Source organism: Ochlerotatus camptorhynchus, unplaced genomic scaffold (genome assembly GCF_037179485.1).
Source record: "Ochlerotatus camptorhynchus isolate MF236.1 unplaced genomic scaffold, CSIRO-AGI_Acam_v1.1 ptg000403l, whole genome shotgun sequence".
Taxonomy (NCBI): Eukaryota; Metazoa; Arthropoda; class Insecta; order Diptera; family Culicidae; genus Ochlerotatus; species Ochlerotatus camptorhynchus.
In genome coordinates, this window is record NW_027040889.1 from 124010 (window position 1) to 141374 (window position 17365).

General features: G+C 38.8%; 2 protein-coding genes across 4 annotated transcripts in view; one reads left to right on the forward strand and one right to left on the reverse strand.

The window, feature by feature from the left end:
* Nucleotides 1–771: 771 nt before the first annotated feature.
* On the reverse strand, nucleotides 772–12933 carry LOC135710811 (large ribosomal subunit protein bL17-like). The gene is made up of 2 exons (XM_065233499.1): nucleotides 12331–12933; nucleotides 772–1109 (listed from the first exon to the last, which is right to left on the reverse strand). Exons 1-2 carry the CDS (start codon nucleotides 12866–12868, stop codon nucleotides 772–774), a joined length of 876 nt encoding a protein of 291 aa, XP_065089571.1. The 5' UTR covers nucleotides 12869–12933.
* The window catches only part of Ccn, a 356072-nt gene continuing 341267 nt past the window's right edge, over nucleotides 2561–17365 (forward strand). For 2 of the 3 annotated variants that reach the window (XM_065233519.1, XM_065233521.1), the window contains exon 1: nucleotides 2561–3834. The gene's annotated coding sequence lies outside the window, so the exon portion shown is untranslated. Of the gene's footprint in view, nucleotides 3835–6495; nucleotides 6586–17365 lie in introns of those variants that run through there. The other variant, XM_065233520.1, reaches the window with a different exon arrangement.

Genomic DNA, 17365 nt, shown 5'->3' on the forward strand with positions numbered 1-17365 from the left:
TTAATTAATTGATAAATTATTCATTAGGCATCAAAACCTTCAAAAGAAATAATAAAACATTAGCTACAGAAACCGCTCAAAGGGGTAAAATGCACCCATATAAGTGTAAAACGCACTACAACAAAGGGGCAAGATACACCATATAGAAGGGGCAAAATGCACCATAACAATGGGGCAAAATGCACTAAAACGTTGGGGCAAAATGCCCCAATTCCAATAGCGAAATTTTCCTCAAGAATGTCAATCACGGAAAGATCTCTTTATGCAGTTTAAATCATAAATGGGATTCCACAACTTCATCATGAACAGTTCAATATCAAATTCATTTATTGCAACATCAAATAGTAAAAAAATAACATTAAAAAATATAGTGGCCGGGCCACATGTATTCATTGAGCAGAGTAGTTGTGAACATATTTGCAAGTGCCACAAGCTTCCAAGTTTGCAGAACATGCTGAATGGAACCATTCTTGACAGTGCTTGCACTTTGACCATCCTTTACCGTTTCCCGAAACCGGAAAAGCATTTCCACAAGTGAAACATAGTATATCATCCACTTCATCAGTTATGAGAGCCTGCTCTTTGCGACCGGCGCACTTGCGCCCTGATTTCTGAATATTCTTTATATCCTTCAAAACAGTAGCCTCAATCAAATTTTTGCGATGCGGTGAGGATGTCAGTTCAACAGCATGCTCTTTTCTCGAAGCAGTTTTCTTTCGTCGATTAACCGTTGGTTTTTTGGCCACTAAACTTGGAGAAATCGGAAAAATGTCAAATTTTTGACATTTTGTTACGGGCGTTTTGGTCCCATCGGCCGATTTTGGCTTGGCAAAGGTTCGGATCAGAATCTGAACCAGTCAACAGGCGCTTGGTACCACTCCTCTTAAGCTTCATCTTTCCATCCTCCGTTTTGGTATCCTGCGGTAGAGGCGGGATGTTCTCCTGTTCTTCCATTAGTTCTGTTGATTCAGTAAGTGTTTCGTAGTCAGCCGGAGCACCTTCATCATGCTGACCTCTGATGAGCTCTGCACTTTCAGGGTTGTTTGGCTCCATAGAAGGTTCACCGAACACATCCGTTTCAAAAGATGTCGTGTTTTGCTCTACCTGATCTGAATTTATGATGATGGAATACTGATTGGAGACTGGGCCAATGATAATATCTCAATTGCTTCGAATAACGTAGCATTCGTTTTCATCTATGTGATCAATGGTAAAAGTATCAGCTGGCATGTTCATGTTCCAAATCCTGTGAGGTGGATACTGGTGTTCTTTCAAAATTTCTCCAAGAAGATCCAAATATTTGCGTACACTGGAACGGTTGAAACCTGTGGCTCTTGCCAGCGATGTGTTTTCCGCCGAACGTAATGTGAGGTTCGAATGACGTTTAAGGAAACACTTCAGCCAGTCATATCCAGCAAGTCTCTCCGATCGATTGAATGGGTGTGGGATTTGATCAATGTCGGCCAATTCAAATACCAGACTCCTTACATTCCTCGGAGAAATCCCATAGAAGCCCTCACTCATGTTAACAATGTGATTCACCAATTGCTGCTCTTGTTCCTCAGTAAACACTGATGCGAAACTTCCCAAACTCGGAAAGGAAGAGGATTTGCTGTTTTTTGAAAGGTAGCGGAGAGTTTTCTTCGGAATGCCGTATTCTCGAGCAGCATAATTCTTCGATACTCCGTTTTTACAGCCTCAAGGGCAGTTGGTCACTGGGCCATGACCGTCGATTTGACTTCCGGACGTAGTTTCGGACAATCGCTGAGGAAAAAATTGAAACGTAAACAAACTTTGTTTACCAAATGATCATTTTGCCCTGAGCCTAGGAGTCCATTTTGGCCCATGAAAGCATAATTACATTTTTGATCAGGAAATAGTAGCAAAAACTCACCGATAACGTATCACCAATAGTTAACACGAGCCTTTATTCACTAGACTTTGACATCATCCGATATTCAATAAAATTTTTATTGCCTTAACCAACTGGAGCAAACAATTGCACCTCAACGGAAGTAAATCGTTTTTTGCTTTTATTTACGTTTTCATTTTTCGTTGAGCTGTCAAATCAATAGGGTGAATTTATCAGGTCGGGTATTTTTTTCATTGTAAAAATGTAAATTTCATGTAAAAATAAACAAGGTGCATCCTGCCTCACCAGTGCATATAACCCCAGGCACCCCTAATCTTTCTAATCACCAATTGAAATTTACCATCTACCCTGCAGAATTACTCCTTAGTCCGCCTCTCTCAAACAGCCCCGATTTATTCCAAATGAACTCCACTGGCGCTGTTCTCTCACCACCCACCGAAAGCAGGAAAATCCTCCCAGCTCTTCACTACGGCACAGTACCAAAACAGAGAGTCCACCACCCCATGTCGTGCCACACAGTCAGTCGGGCAAGCTCTCTCGCCGTCTACTATTATCGTGTCTCCTGTGGTAGGTAACCGGAAAATCTGACCGAGCTTTTCCAGCATTCGTGTAGGATCCTTTGCCGCTGTTTGGGATCGCTCGCTTCGCCAGCACAGTCTTCTGTCTGCGTTCGTCGGTTGCGGTCGATCTAACGAAATTCTCTCACTCTCTTGAGGTATATTTTTTTTAGTCGGTGTGTGTTTGGAAAAGCTACCAGCTGATGAGGAGAGCCTCCTTGCGTGTCTAGAGTGTGTTTTGGTGATTGAGAGCCAGCACATTTCATAAAGCCGCCACTATTTTCTCGGGTCTCGGGATTTAGGTTTGAATCGACACTGCTGTGCTGATGGTGGTGATGGTGATGACGTGTGATTGAACGAGGGAAGGGGGTGGCAGCGGTGGAGGATAGTAGAAAAATAACACACTAGAATGAACCAATTTTTCCGTGGAAATTGAGTGAAGTATCGTGCGGTGCGCGCTCAGGGTCGCATTGGATAGAGACCTTTTCTACTGTGCCGGTCTTCTCGGAAGTGCCGGAAGACGTGCCGTTGCTTGTCCGAAACGTTTTTGTGCAATGCTAACCAGTGAGGAAGAATGCTGAAGAGAAGAGCGGCTATTGATTTCTGAACCTCGTTCGTTAGAAGATTTGATACTTTTTGTGTGTGCATAGCCGGAGTCGGGGGATTTGAAAGAGCGGTTCGTTGGGATTTTGATGGCAGAAATCTGTGGGGTTCGTTAGTCGGTCGAAAGGAAAATTTGACACGAGGTGAAGCAAGGTGGAAAATTATCAAATTAACAGCCGCCTGGAGCTGTGTGCCAGTAGTGTTTGGGGAGGAAGTGAGCGAATTTCTTACTGGATTTTCGGTGTAACTTTGACACCCTCGCGGAAAGTTTGCTAACTTCCACCAACGACGTCCTATTTCGTCAGTTTACTTACGGTGATAATCCACATAAATTCTGATTACGTGCGGGGCCTTCCCGTTGTGTTTGAATAGAGCTTGGCTATCCCCGTTGTACATATTTACCATCCCAACGGTGGACGGGAAGAAGATCGACGAGTGAATGTGTATGTGAAGTGTGAGTGCTTTTCCTCAGCCCAGACGGAAAAGGTGAAGTTTTCTGTTCTCGTACCCCGATTCTTCCGTTCTGTGTTTGTAATCTCATAAAATTGTAATAACGAGAAAATGAAATTTACACGTTCCAGCGCCACCATTACGTATGGGGCAGGAAGAATAACGATGAAATAGAATTACTACCAAATGTGATATAGAAGCAGATGATTAATGTGCATATCGTTTCACCCGGCTCAGAACAAGCATCCTTCGGCAAGCGCAGATCTGGCGAGTAATTTCGTCCCCGTTCCAGTTAGCAAAAGGATACGAACGAATCAATTTGACATCCCGTGAATCCAGTGCCCCAGAAAAGTAAGTTAATTACGAATTTATCTCTCTGTTTACGTAAGGCCAATTATTTGAAACAATTTTACGATCTGACCGTCTGCATCCCAAGAGAAACGTACCTCGACCTCCGGTGGAGGTGAACCTTTCAGTCTTATTTTTTCGAACATTTCTGCTTCAATGGTTGGGCTGCACCTACCGTCGTCGTCGTCGTCGTTGGTGGTGGACGTCGTACATATGCCATGACGGCTCTGACGGTGTGCTCTCTTTTCGTGATGCCTCAGGGAAGGGAACCGTGGTGCATATTTAAGGAGAGTAATCTAAATAAATTATTTCCATAAAAGCTTGAATAAGCAGTGGTTTATCGACGTGCATGGGTGGCCCTCGCTGAGCTGGCACCTGAGGTAGAGAGGCTCAATAAATTCAAAGCCCTTGGGGTGGAATACTAAGCTTATTTTTTATATCATTATTAGGCATACGTATACAAATGTTATTAATGATGCGTATAATATGAAGACTGTTAGAATTCTGCACATTATTCAATTTTTATAACGCATGAAAATGATTATTATTATTGTTATTATTATTATTATTATTATTATTATTATTATTATTATTATTATTAAAGTCACTTTAACACTCTTGGGCCATTCGTGAGATTTGAAGTCGTGACTTTTACGTGAGAGGTATGGATGTTAACCACTAGACCAGGCCGTCCACCTGCTTGAAATTATAATGAAGACTATTATTTAAAAAAATTAAAGTTACTGTGTTACTATGCTTCACATAAATAGATCGTGTATATTTTTTTCCTTGATTTGTTTTTCGTCGATCTTGTTTTCCGTGCTGAGCACCAATGCTACCGACGCCAGGGAGGCAGCTCCCACACCTGGACCCTACTTATCGACCCATCAATCAACTCATGAACCGGGGACCAACGGCTTTACTTCCCTTCCGGAGGACATCCCGGCGGCGCCGACTGGTATTGAACCCAGGCCTACTGGGATGAGAGGTAATCACTCTTACCACTACATCACGGGCGCCGTGGATCGTACATCTTTGTTAACATAATTTCTTGCAAGTTTCTAATTTACGGAAAAGGAAGTTGGCATCCATGCATATTCACATCACCATTAAAATTCAGAATTTCTTACTGTGTATTATTATGTCATCAAATTCAATTGTATTGCTCATGATAATTTTTCCAGATTTAAAAGATAAGGTAGTGAGAACAAGGATACGTGGGTACGGTGGATAAAGCTAATACAGCATTCCTTCGAAGAACGCGTTACCCACTGAGTTATAACTCACCGCTTTTTTTCGGCTGGTTTTCAACCAATCGCTCAGGTTTTCTGTGTATGACTTGTTCTCAATTAACACTACTCACATACAGGGGTTACTCAAAATAACTAGGATAGGCAAATTTTTGGATTACTTTGGTGGTAAAAAATTCATATTTTTAGTAAATACACAGAGAGAAGATCTATTTCCAAAGTAAATGATATGCTAGAAACTAAAATCGGCCTACAATAAACAGAGATATGGTCATTTCCCTGGAATCGTTTCTGATGGAGGGTTCTGAATGCGGTCAGATCTTTAAATCACTCAAAAAATGCCGTGTGACAGCTCTTTCTTCATAGTTCTTAATCAATAGGCTTTGAAAAAGACTTTAAATGCATAACTGATCACATTAGCCGCTCTTGGAACCTCCGGGATGCCCCCGAAGGAACCTGTAGTAGTACATACTGACTGGTTGAAAACCCACCGTGCAGTCTGCTGGGGATAGCTTATAAACATTAATTTACATCATCCGTTAATAGATATCGATATTTATCGGTATTTCAATTTGTTTACTAAAATCGACTGGCGGAGATCGAGGGAGGTGCTAAGATGTTAGGGACGGTGATTGCATGTTATAAGGGCACTGTACATAAGGGGTTGATCGTGACTGTCCGAAAATACATATCTTAACGAGATTATTGATTGAGTGCATGTTGCTGTTTTCATCTCTATTTCACTGCATCCTGACAACCGAAAGAAATTTTTTTTTTTAATTTTGCCTTTATTTCGAATTTGATATTTCTTTCTGTTCTGACTTTAAAGCATCTCATTGTTATTGATCCGATTGAAATAGATTTGAATTCAACGATAAACTAGATTATAATTATGAGCAAGGACACACAGCATAGTGTGTTGTATCTGTTATAATAGTTTCCATCCTGCATATGAAAGCGTGTTTAATTTAATTTAATTATGAATCTGTGAAAAACGTTTACTCGGGTAGCCCTATTTTTGACGGATATGAATTAATCCTACTCACATTTACGATGTTTAGAAACTGCGGGCACCAACGCTGCATTTGCCCAGAAACCGAACTATTCGCGTAACCTTGGGCTATATATCTAACATCTTGGTCAATACATCATCCTTATTTCTACAGTACCTATCAGAACTGGTACACGGGAATAAATCCGTTCCGAAATTCTGTGAATCTCAAGTCACCAATTTCGGATTTTTTTCATTTACAGTTTTCGTTAAGTGTAGCTGCTCCAACTAGAGGGATCTCAGCAGTAATAAAAAGGGCTACGTCCACTTTTCACCACCAATCACTTGCAGTACACAGTCTAGAAGACGCAGCACCAGATCACCAACGTTAAAATCAGAACCGACAACTCCAGCGACCGAAAACAAACGCGTCTAATAGCGGTCACGGCACACTTCGATTGCATTTCTGAAACACACCTCAACGCACAAAAACGACGACGACAACATTCGAAGGTACGTGAGTAAATCGGTTATCATATCTTTTGCCAGTAGTGGCGGGGGGAGTTACCCCTCACCATCCCTCACCAAGAGGGGAGTTTAGTAAAGGAGAAGAATAACCCGATTCGTACCTTCTTCAAAATGGACCTTTGCTCGCTTTCTATTCTCTATATACAATTTTTACACTGCCGTATTCTAACGGAACTATGAACTCAATACATTCATATCCTCATCTATTGTATAAAATGAACACTTCGGGTCTGATATCTGACGTTAAGCATCTCCAACTATAAAAAATCAAGGGTTGAACACATATTCCGCTCATCTAGAACATCTGAAAAAAAAAATCCGATTATTAAAAAAAAAAAGAAATCTGTGATCTGTATGTCATAAATCTGTATATAAATCTGTATCAAAGTATAGAAAAAAAATTGTATGATAACAGATAAATCTGTATATGTGGCATCACTGCGCGAAGCGCCAGCATGCAGCAAGGAAAAGAAAGAAAAACAGATGCACACACTGAGCACGGCACGAGCTGAACTGCTAACGTTGAAAGCCAAACGTGCACTAGGATTGGTCGATCTTTGGGAGATGGATCTATTCTAGTTCCGCAAGCAAAATTGTTCCTCCAACCTTTTACTAAAGATCTCCCAATCCTAACGTGAACTGAAATCGGGTATGGACGAGTGCACCGATGAATTTGTGTTCATTCACTCGAAAAAAGTGACACAACCTGCGGGCAATGTTTACTAATCGTGAACACTAAATTTTCATTGTTCATTATTCATGAACATTTAGTGTTCATGATTAGTAAATATTGCCCGCAACTGGTGTCACTTTTTCTCGAGTGAGTGAACTCAAATCCATCAAATATCGATCACCTAAATCGCGATTAAGGTTTTATTAACGGAGATAAACACCCATATTGATCCACCGGGAAGGCGAATAGAACCTTTGTTACACAGTATTATCTCGTTTTTGATATTATCCATAGATAGACGAGGCCTTAATGGATATTTTATTTTAAGCCTTTTTTACCGGGACTTAGCCTGGTTAGTAAGATAAGCTACCTGAATGCAGTGTTGCCTCATTTTTTCAAGTTTCATTCTGTGTTTTCATAGCAAAAAATCTTGTTAATCTGTATCTGGCTGACAAAAATCTTAAAAAAAAATATTGTTTAATTTCTTTTTCAAGTGTAGAATCATGAAAAATTACTAAAGCTTTTAAAGAATTAATTAAAGAGATTTGAGACTGAAATTACAAAAAAAAAGTTTCAATAGTGAGCGACAAATCTGCTTCTGACTTAAAATGAAGTAACAATCACGTTTCTCAAGAATTTTATTATTTTTATGTCTGAGATAATGAAAATCTTTATCTGGCCATTGTTTTTTTTAACTCTGTAATCCTTCTTTGTTCTTTCTAATATTGTTTTCTAATATGACGCTATTAAAATTTCAAAACTTACAGTTGACTCTTAAAGAAAGTTTGCTAAAATGGCCTGTTTCCAATTTGTAAAAAAACAATAATTAACCATTGTGTCGGTCACCATGTGACATGGTGAATTAAACAATAAGAATGGGAATTTATTATTGCTCCCAACGAGAGATCTGGACTCAAGACATCTGAACATCAGAAGTACCCGCAAAATTATTGAAGATAATACAATACCACAGGCAAACAGACGTAACTCTTCATTGTGTATCTTCGTTCATGCATTTAACGGTTGATTTGAATATTATCAGTTCCGCGAACTACTCGCCGCAGCGCTGGCATTGGATCACTTTGACGTTTCTATACATTATATCAAACTTGTATGCAATATTGTTTGAGACTTGGCGAGCAAGCTTGTTTTCCGTGAGAAGCCAGAGAGATGTCGTTACTGAGGTTATATGTTTTGAGATATTATGTTTTCAAGAACAAGTTTTTCAAAGAGTTACGTCTGTTTGTCTGTGACAATACTATTTTATTTAGTGAAAAAAAAAATTGGATTTAATGAGTGTAATCATGCTGCTCAAAAGGAAGAATTGATTATTTATTTATTGGAATAATTGTATTAAACAATATATTAAATATATTTCACTCATTTGGAAAATCTGTATATTTTTAAAAAATCTGTAATCTGTATATACAGATATCTGTATCAACACATTGAAAAAAAACTGTATGATTACAGATAAATCTGTATATGTGACATCACTGCCTGAATTTCAATCCAATTCGTGATGTACCAGTTTTGATAGCGATTGTAAGAATAAGAATGATTTATAGACCAAGATTTAAAGTTAATGTTACACTTATGAATATATTGACAAAAAATAGGAGATATATTGTCAAAAGTATTGATGATATAAATTTAAATTGCCATTATTATTGCCAATCTCCAAATATTGAAGAAAAAGAAATTGAATACGATTATTGTGAATATATTGACATGTGTAACGTCCGCTTTAGATGCTTAGCCCAAGGTTATGCGATTTGCTAAGTTTATGCACGGGTGTTAGCTATTTTTTAACAAGCCAAATTTAAGTAGGATCTACTCATATCTGCCAAAATTGAGTAAACAAAATTGGGACTGACAAAAAGAAGAATGAACAACATCGAACTGAATCCGAATGTTAATTTGTTATCTTGTCAGTTACAACCTCCAGGTTTTTCCAGGAAAAAAATATCAAATATTAGAAAAGCAAACTTTGGATTCTCTCAGTTTATTGGTACTACTCCTAAACTGAGTAAATTTTTTATCAATTTTTAACATTTTCCGGCAGATTTTTTAGGTTTTCCACATGAAACCATGTGGCAAATTTACTCATCGCAGAGTTCCTGCACTTTTTGAGTATGAGAATCATAACGACCACACTAAACATAATGCCTTTCCTTGACTTAAACAAAGGGATTATTAGACACGCAGGTATCAACCATATCGATTGCATAAGCTATCTCGGAAAAGGCTTGCCTAGATGAAACGTGTCCACAGATGCATATAATTTCTGCTGGGTCGTCTTTTCATATTCAATTTGATTCTACGGTGTCGTAATCAAACTGTCGAGCCAGGTCGAGCAGAGATCTATCGATTGGGAATGTTTTATGCGGGTGAGATAGCTTGTGTGGATGGCTATCGGTCACAAACGGCAAGAGGTGTGAAATCCGATTCTTACACCTATGTCAGATCGGCATCCATGTTGATGGAATGTACCGTTGATTTTAAAAAAAAATCAGTAACTAAAATCATTATGCCCTGTATATCTCCGGAACCGAAAGTCAGATTGGTATGATTTTTTTTTTCTATTTACACACGCAAACCAAAAATCTATTACAATGAATGTTAGTTCCGTTTCCTATCATCCTCTGTTCATGAACATCGCAACGAATGTTAGAAATTGACCATGCAGGCGATGTAATGGTTTTTTGTCTTTTTTTATTTCGTGTTCCATCTACGCTTTCGACTATACCAGTAAGCTTGTAGAACGACGTACATTGTAGAACATTGTAGAACGACGCACACACGTAACTCGAATCTCTCCAGCAGAAAAAGCATACGAAGTCGAGCATGCGAGAAAATGAGCGCTTCATGTTTGGTTTTAGGCTGACCATATTTAGAAGCATGGAGAGAGCAGTAGAGAAAGCACAGGTCTGATAGTCGCAACGTCCGTGGTTCGAGTCCAGTCGCCAACCTTTTTTCTATTTTTTTCGACATAATTAATTTCACTCACTAATACAACTCCACATTTTTCGGTCTCCAATTTTCTTACATCGGACCGCACCTAGGTATATCGCATCCTCGGTTCATGCGGTCTCCACTTACATCCTCTGATGATGAATCCCACATAATTGTAAGCGAATCTTACATCCACCGGTTGGGTGCAGGTATATGTTGATAAGATCTTTCCATTGTTAAAAATTTCATGTTGATCGAACCAAAATTACGGGAAAAATCTGGTAAATGAACTTCGAACACCTAATCACCCCTAAAATTGCGATTAAGGTCATATTAATAATGAGATATATGGGTTAAAAGGTTTGGAAAACCCTTATGATGAGTAAGGTCAAATTTACGGAAAAATTGTGTATAAAACATTTTGTACATCTAAATACCCTTCAAATCGCGGATATGGCCACATTATCTTTGCTACACTTCGTATAACTAACTTTAAAGAGAGCAATTGAAATACCAAAACAATGCAACCCAGGTATTCTTTTAGTATCCATATATCAATTGTTGTTATTTATCAAGTATTTTGCATGCAATTTTTTTGTATTATTCTTTGGTATTTTCATTTTTATGTCATGCTGATCAATACCAAGCTTTGGTATCAGATCAGAATTGGGTATTCATTAGTTATTTTCTCCTGATCGGGTTAGGCTAATCCATACCAAGTTAAGGTGTCGAGATATTTGTTCCTGCTCGGGCTTCGCATTTGTACTTTTGCAAATTCAATCCCGGTTTTCTAAAAAAAAAAGTACGTGTTACAAAAAATCTACATATTAGTACATATTAGAATTCAACGAGGCAATTTAATTCATTGCCTTTGGTCGAAGGGCGTAAAACACTGTTGACTAGTGATATCAAACTTCACGAAGTTCTACAGGTTCAAATAGTCAGTCGAATCATTATAGAATATCTTCAAACTCCTGGCACTATTTATAGAAAACCTAAGAAATTTTTCCAAATTAATTTTGAAAGTACGGGATCGCGGACAGGACACAATTTTATTTCACGATAATCATGATAATCATGTAGAATATTGGGCAAATGATGTTGTATAAAGTAGCTTCAAAAATGATGTTCCTGACTGTTACCGATGCTTTTTTATACTTACACTTGAAATCATGAAAAATTTTATGTCGTTGAGTGTTGTTGGACATTTTTATAATATTTAAATTGGTGTGTTTTGGCTTTTAAATCACTGTACATTAAAAGTGAAGTCGATAAAATTTGTTGGTGTATTCAGAAAAGTTATGGATAAAAACTTTCTGCAACATACCGTATTAATAAAATATGAATAAAATATTACATAACTCGAAAAACCAGTTTTAAGGTAGTCTTGAGAGAAAATCCGATCAATCTCATTTGTCTCCAGACATAGAAACTTTGTATCTTGAACAAAGTTTCTTAAACTATCTAGTTCTACAACTTTGCCCACGACATAATACGTCTATCTCAGTTACGTAAAAGGTTAGATTTTCTCAGTTTAATACCCGCTTAGTAAAAAAAAATCGGTGTATATTTAAAAGAAAGTGGATCACCATTCCAAACAACTTCACCAACTTCACACACCCTCAAAAACGTCAATGAAGATGAGAATAGACTTTTGACCGTTTTTTTTTCAGAACGGTTCCACTGTGCTGTGGTCCAAAATCAACGAAATTATAAATTATGTGTGTGTGTGTGTGTGTGTGTGAGTACAATCCATCGCCCTCTGTACCGGCAGAGTTTTTATGGAAGAAACTTATCTGCATTTTCTGTATGTCGAATGTGCAAATATTTTTAGCCCTGGAGATGGAAGTTGACAGCTCTATCGTACATCAAACGACCCATTTCAAGAATGCCTGTTTCTGCACGTACATTCTGAGGTCATTTTCTGATACAATAAGCCCCGCAAAAATACACAAGTGTATTCTCACTTCCATAATAAAAAAAAACTTCTTATTCTGGCACGTATTTAGTTATAAAATGATTGGGATATATGTGTAGAATAAAATAACAAGCAAGTGTACTTATCTGGTTGTTCCAATGTGATGAGTGAGTCTCCATCGTACCGCCAATCTGCGCCGCAATTTCCGCGTACTTTTCCTTGCGGAAATCCTTGCGCGCATCGTCCAGCAAAACATTGTGCAGTAAATTCCGATTCTGGTACAAATTCTGCACCAGCGAAGGATACGGATTCCCCCGCAGCTCCAGTACCGCGCGCTTCCGATACCAGCCGAGATATTCTTTCGGTGCCTTGTACATCCGCGTGGCGGACACTTTGTACTCTTCGAACCTGGGCGCCAGCACCTTGAATAGCTTGTGCACCAGCTGCTTCTCCGTCAGCCAATAGTCGGCTATTTCCATCGTCGGCTTGTGGCAATCCCCGTACCGGATGGCATCGGAGATCAGCCGCTCGGCGTAGCCCCGCGCTTCATCCGCTCGCTGGTAGTTCAGCTCGATCCGTTCGTGTTTGATCAGCGCTGTCACGGTTTTGCGAAGCTTGTCGAGCCGCCCTTCCGGTCCGTCGATGTTTTTCAAGTTTCGATGACGGGGCCGGATCGCAACCTTCAGCTGTGACATCAGCTTGACCACTTCGGCTTGGTTCATTTTTGGGTGTGTTAGCACTTTATTACGATAATTTCACTTTATATGTTGATTATTAAACTAGTGTAGGAACAATTTCCGCACTGGAAACCGGTGGTTATTCAATCGAAACACATTTTTCCCAAGACTGAGGATGAAACGAGAATCGGGGAATCACGAGAAAAAATCTTGACAGCAAAAATAAACCTGACCGTTCGCCGGCACAGCCTACTTCGTTTTTCATCAACGAAATTATAAATTATGTTTCAAAATTCGATTTTGAACGGTTCAAATCTGTAAAAACTAAATTTGTATGCTTGTGGCCAAAATCAAACGTGTACTGTAGTAGTATTTAAAAAAAAAAGTAATTTTGAGTAATCTACAAAGGTTTGAGCTGCTCGCTCGTATTATGGATATAAACGACAGAATTAAACATTTGGTAGTAACAAAATGGAACTTTGAAGCTTATTTTAAAGATGCTGTGAATTAGCAGTAAGTTTTATGGCTGAATGTCGAGAGCTTGTTACCATTCCTGACATTGCTGAAAATTATGACAGCATGCGTTGTTGATTATTCAGGAATTCTCGATCGCTGGGACTGCATGTGAATATTTGTGGTGGACAAATGGGTGAACAAAGAGGTGAACGCCTATGCTCTTTCACATTTATATCGCTGTGAAGCAACTGCAAATTTATGAGGGAATTTATATCTGTAACTGTAACCAGTTCTTTTCGTTCGCTAATCTGGTAAAAATGTCATACTTAATTATCTTAGAGACAAATCGTCCAGCTCAAACCTTTGTAAGGGTTAAGTGGAGGGACCATCATCATCATCTACGGATTCTTAGAATCGAATAAGATTTCAACTCCAAGATAATTTGGAGGTCTCAAAATACTGTGTACCCCGTATTATATTATGGAGCTCTGCAGGTTTATAAATTAAATCGGGACAATGTACAATACCTTGTTGAGTCTATACATTATCAAAATCGGACCTTCAGGATGATTAAGACAATCAAGGATATATTCGAGTAGTAAATGAATACCTTCTTGAGTATTTAGAACTTCATGATCTTCGGGATGAATCAAAAATATGTTGATAACACCAGTGATAGCAAAATCATTTGCAAAATTATTTGTTAGAACTATGCGCGCGCATTGTACATTTCTTTCGAGCAAACGAAAATCGTGGAAAAAAGTATACTGTGAACCAAAGGGAAAATGTTCCGGTATCCATCGTATACCGTATCCTGGCATCGATGGCAGTAACCCGGAAGAGATGTAGCAGCGTCCACGAAGATAATGAATATGATGACGCTCCGCTCGCTGCACAACATACTCAACAATTCAACAACAAGGAATCGGTAAGCTAACGGGAAGCGGCCAGAAAGTTCCCTTGTTCGAAGTCACACATCTGCAAGACTCTAAGGAAGGATGGAATAGTGTGTATAAATAAAACCAGATCCCCAGAGTAAAGTGACGAGCAAATCCAAACCGTGAGAACTAAATGCCACTGGATACCGGAAGTACGGCGGAAAGCCAAAATATACCATATGTGTCAAAATTCAGGAATCCGACAAATCTTCCACAGTGCCATCCTATCGAGGATTTTTTCGGTCTATTATGCTCCATGGTCTTCAAGGATAATTGAAAGGCCAAGGACACCAAGCAACTCACCAATAGGATCAAAAGCTGTATCCGAAAAACCGATGTGGAAACCGTCCAACGATCATGTTCCAATATCTTGTCGAAGCTGCTCCGCACGGCGGACCACAGACCGTATGCCAATATTCACTAAGCTCAGTTTGAAGACATTAATTAACCCTTTGTTTGAAATAAACCAGTTTGAACTAAGCTTCTCTGGTTGTTTCTTCGAGAGCGTGGTTTAAAGGCTTGGACTTAAGTCGTGACTTCATTCGTGTGATGAGTAGACTTATGCCCAACCACTACTCGCTAGATGCTCATCTCAATAGAATAAACCTCGTGGACAGCAACATCTGTCGGTGTGGAAACGGTTACGACGACATCGATCACGCAGTTTGGCAATGTACGGATAATGACGCCGCCAGAGAGCGACTTTTGAATACCCTTGAGGCCCAAGGAAGACAACCCTATGTTCCTATCAGAGACGTGTTGGGAACTCGCGATATCTGCTATATGCAATCGGTTTATGTGTTTCTTCAAATGTCTAGTATAAGAATTTAATTCCTTTGTCTTTTGTCTCTCTTTAATAGTTTTTGTTTGTCTTGTCCCCCCGTTTCGATGAGTCTCATCGTCGCCCACTGGTCACCATAGCCGGTCGAACTCCAGACGAAACTAGAACCGCACTACCATTCATACTGGCGACAACACTCTGATGAGACAACGAAACCTTACCCCCAAGTTCCTCCCGTGATCCTATCCTTCGACAATGTACCTCTTTAACCTCGAGTAAGCCGCGAGTATTCGGCCCAACTCCTACTAGACATAGAATTAAGTGAATTTTGTTACAAACAAAGAACAATGAACTATCGGCTCCGTAAAGCTAACGCGATTGAGCCTACCAAATAAACGAACTAGTTAAAAAGCTTCACTTGTGTTTTTTTCCCATTATTTTCATTCTCATTTTTTAGTGGTCACCCGTTATTAACTCTGCCAATACACTTTTTATCACATTGTGTTCTAAATAAGCGATTTGACAAATGTAAAAGACGAGATATTTTACCTTAAAGTTTAACGTAAGTGTGTGAAGAGGATCCAATGGGAAATTTTTTTGTTTGGTTACACGAGAAATCAAAAAGATTGAAGATCAAAATATAGTTTTTGTTTTTCAAAAACCTTGCTCTATTTAGTTAGATGAAGATGCTAATTTCAAATAACAGACTAAAGTGGTCATTTTTATAAGATAGATGAGGAGATGAAAGTAAAGAGTTGATAGTTCCTCATCGATCGTATAAAAATGACCACTTTAGACTGTTACTTGAAATTAGCATCTTCAACTATGTAAATCGTTAACTTTACATATAAGTAATACAAACATAAACAGTTAAAGTACTTGCTTGCAGTAAAATGAAAAATTAAAAGCTATAGACAATTTTTGCTGTGCGTTCTATGAACTGAACAGTTCATAGTAACAAATCAAATTCCAAATTGTCTTTTCATGTACACTGAACAAGTAAATAAAACTCTGAAGACTTTCAGCAACGAAGCTCAACTTTTAAAGCAAGCATTCCTATTTATGAGCTTCTAAATCATTTGGAAATTCAACAACCAATAGCACCCACCGACACGAAGCAGACAGAAAAGCTTGCACTTCATAGCTAAAAGAAAAACAAAAGCAGAAATTATATTCCAAAGCACTTGGCGGCTTCTTTCGGCGAGCGCTACTTCACTTCGAGTTGTACTTTTGGTTTTTTTTCGCATGGGTGCTTATGTGCGATTCAAAAGTGTGTTCCCATTCATTTTTCACAACTTTATTTTCAATTTGTTTGGCTTTCTTCGACCTCCGCGTGCTCTCAAGCAACTTTCTTAACTTCCAACAAGCTACTTTCAGAGTGTGAATACCGTCCAAAGTGGGCTTCTTCCCATGCCTGCTAAAACAATACTCTACACCCAAACGAAAAATCTAAGATTGTATTACAGATTTGCATGAAAAGTATGCAGAATTTGCGATGTTTCGTAACATGATTAGATTGTGTAATGTGGTCACTGGATGGTTTTTAAAATAATTCCGTAGTTTTTACGTTATCTTATTTCTTGAACTAAGGGTTTTTATAAAATATGCATTCTGGAAAAACTTGCTTGTACGCTGCAGTCTATTGTATGAAGTGCCATGACATTTGTTGTATCAAACATCTGCAGAGAATGCAATACATTCAACCTTACATAGGCTGTTAGAGAATTTGATTTGTGTGTACGAATATTCTGCAATTTCATACCCTGGCTCCAGTAGACAGCGGTCGCGGCGATGACGACGACGATGACGACGGATGGTAGAGGTAGAGGTTCATTATGGCACGATAAAAGACGCGCACATGCCAGCTGATTGGTTTGTTGGTTTTCGCACTTTTGGAACGGGCTTCTTTGAAACTCTGAACGGGGAAACTGTTTGAAAAGTTAAATGGCTTCCAAACGTCTCGTCACAGTTTTAAATTGTTGGAAGTTTGCGACGTATGCAAAGTGAACAGCTCGGTTTTTGTTGGTGAAGTAGCATTAAGCTGGAATGCTTGAAGCTTTAAAATGGCACAGGAAGTCATGCAATAGTGGGATTAGAATGCTCTAAATCAATGAACGAGGGAGTACTCATGGAAACTTTGAATATAAGATCGTGTTGAAATTTTGATCATATAGCACGTTTAAGTTTGACCAGAAATTTAGACTGTAGCTCAACAAATTCTTTAAATAAATTCTAAAGAAAGCTGCCTGAATGCCATGAATTGCATGTCATTCGTTAAATAAACAATACCTGATTCATGGGATGACATTTTTTATCATTTAAATCCCCTAAGACCCTTAAGGTATGTATCTGAATTGTACCGGTGAA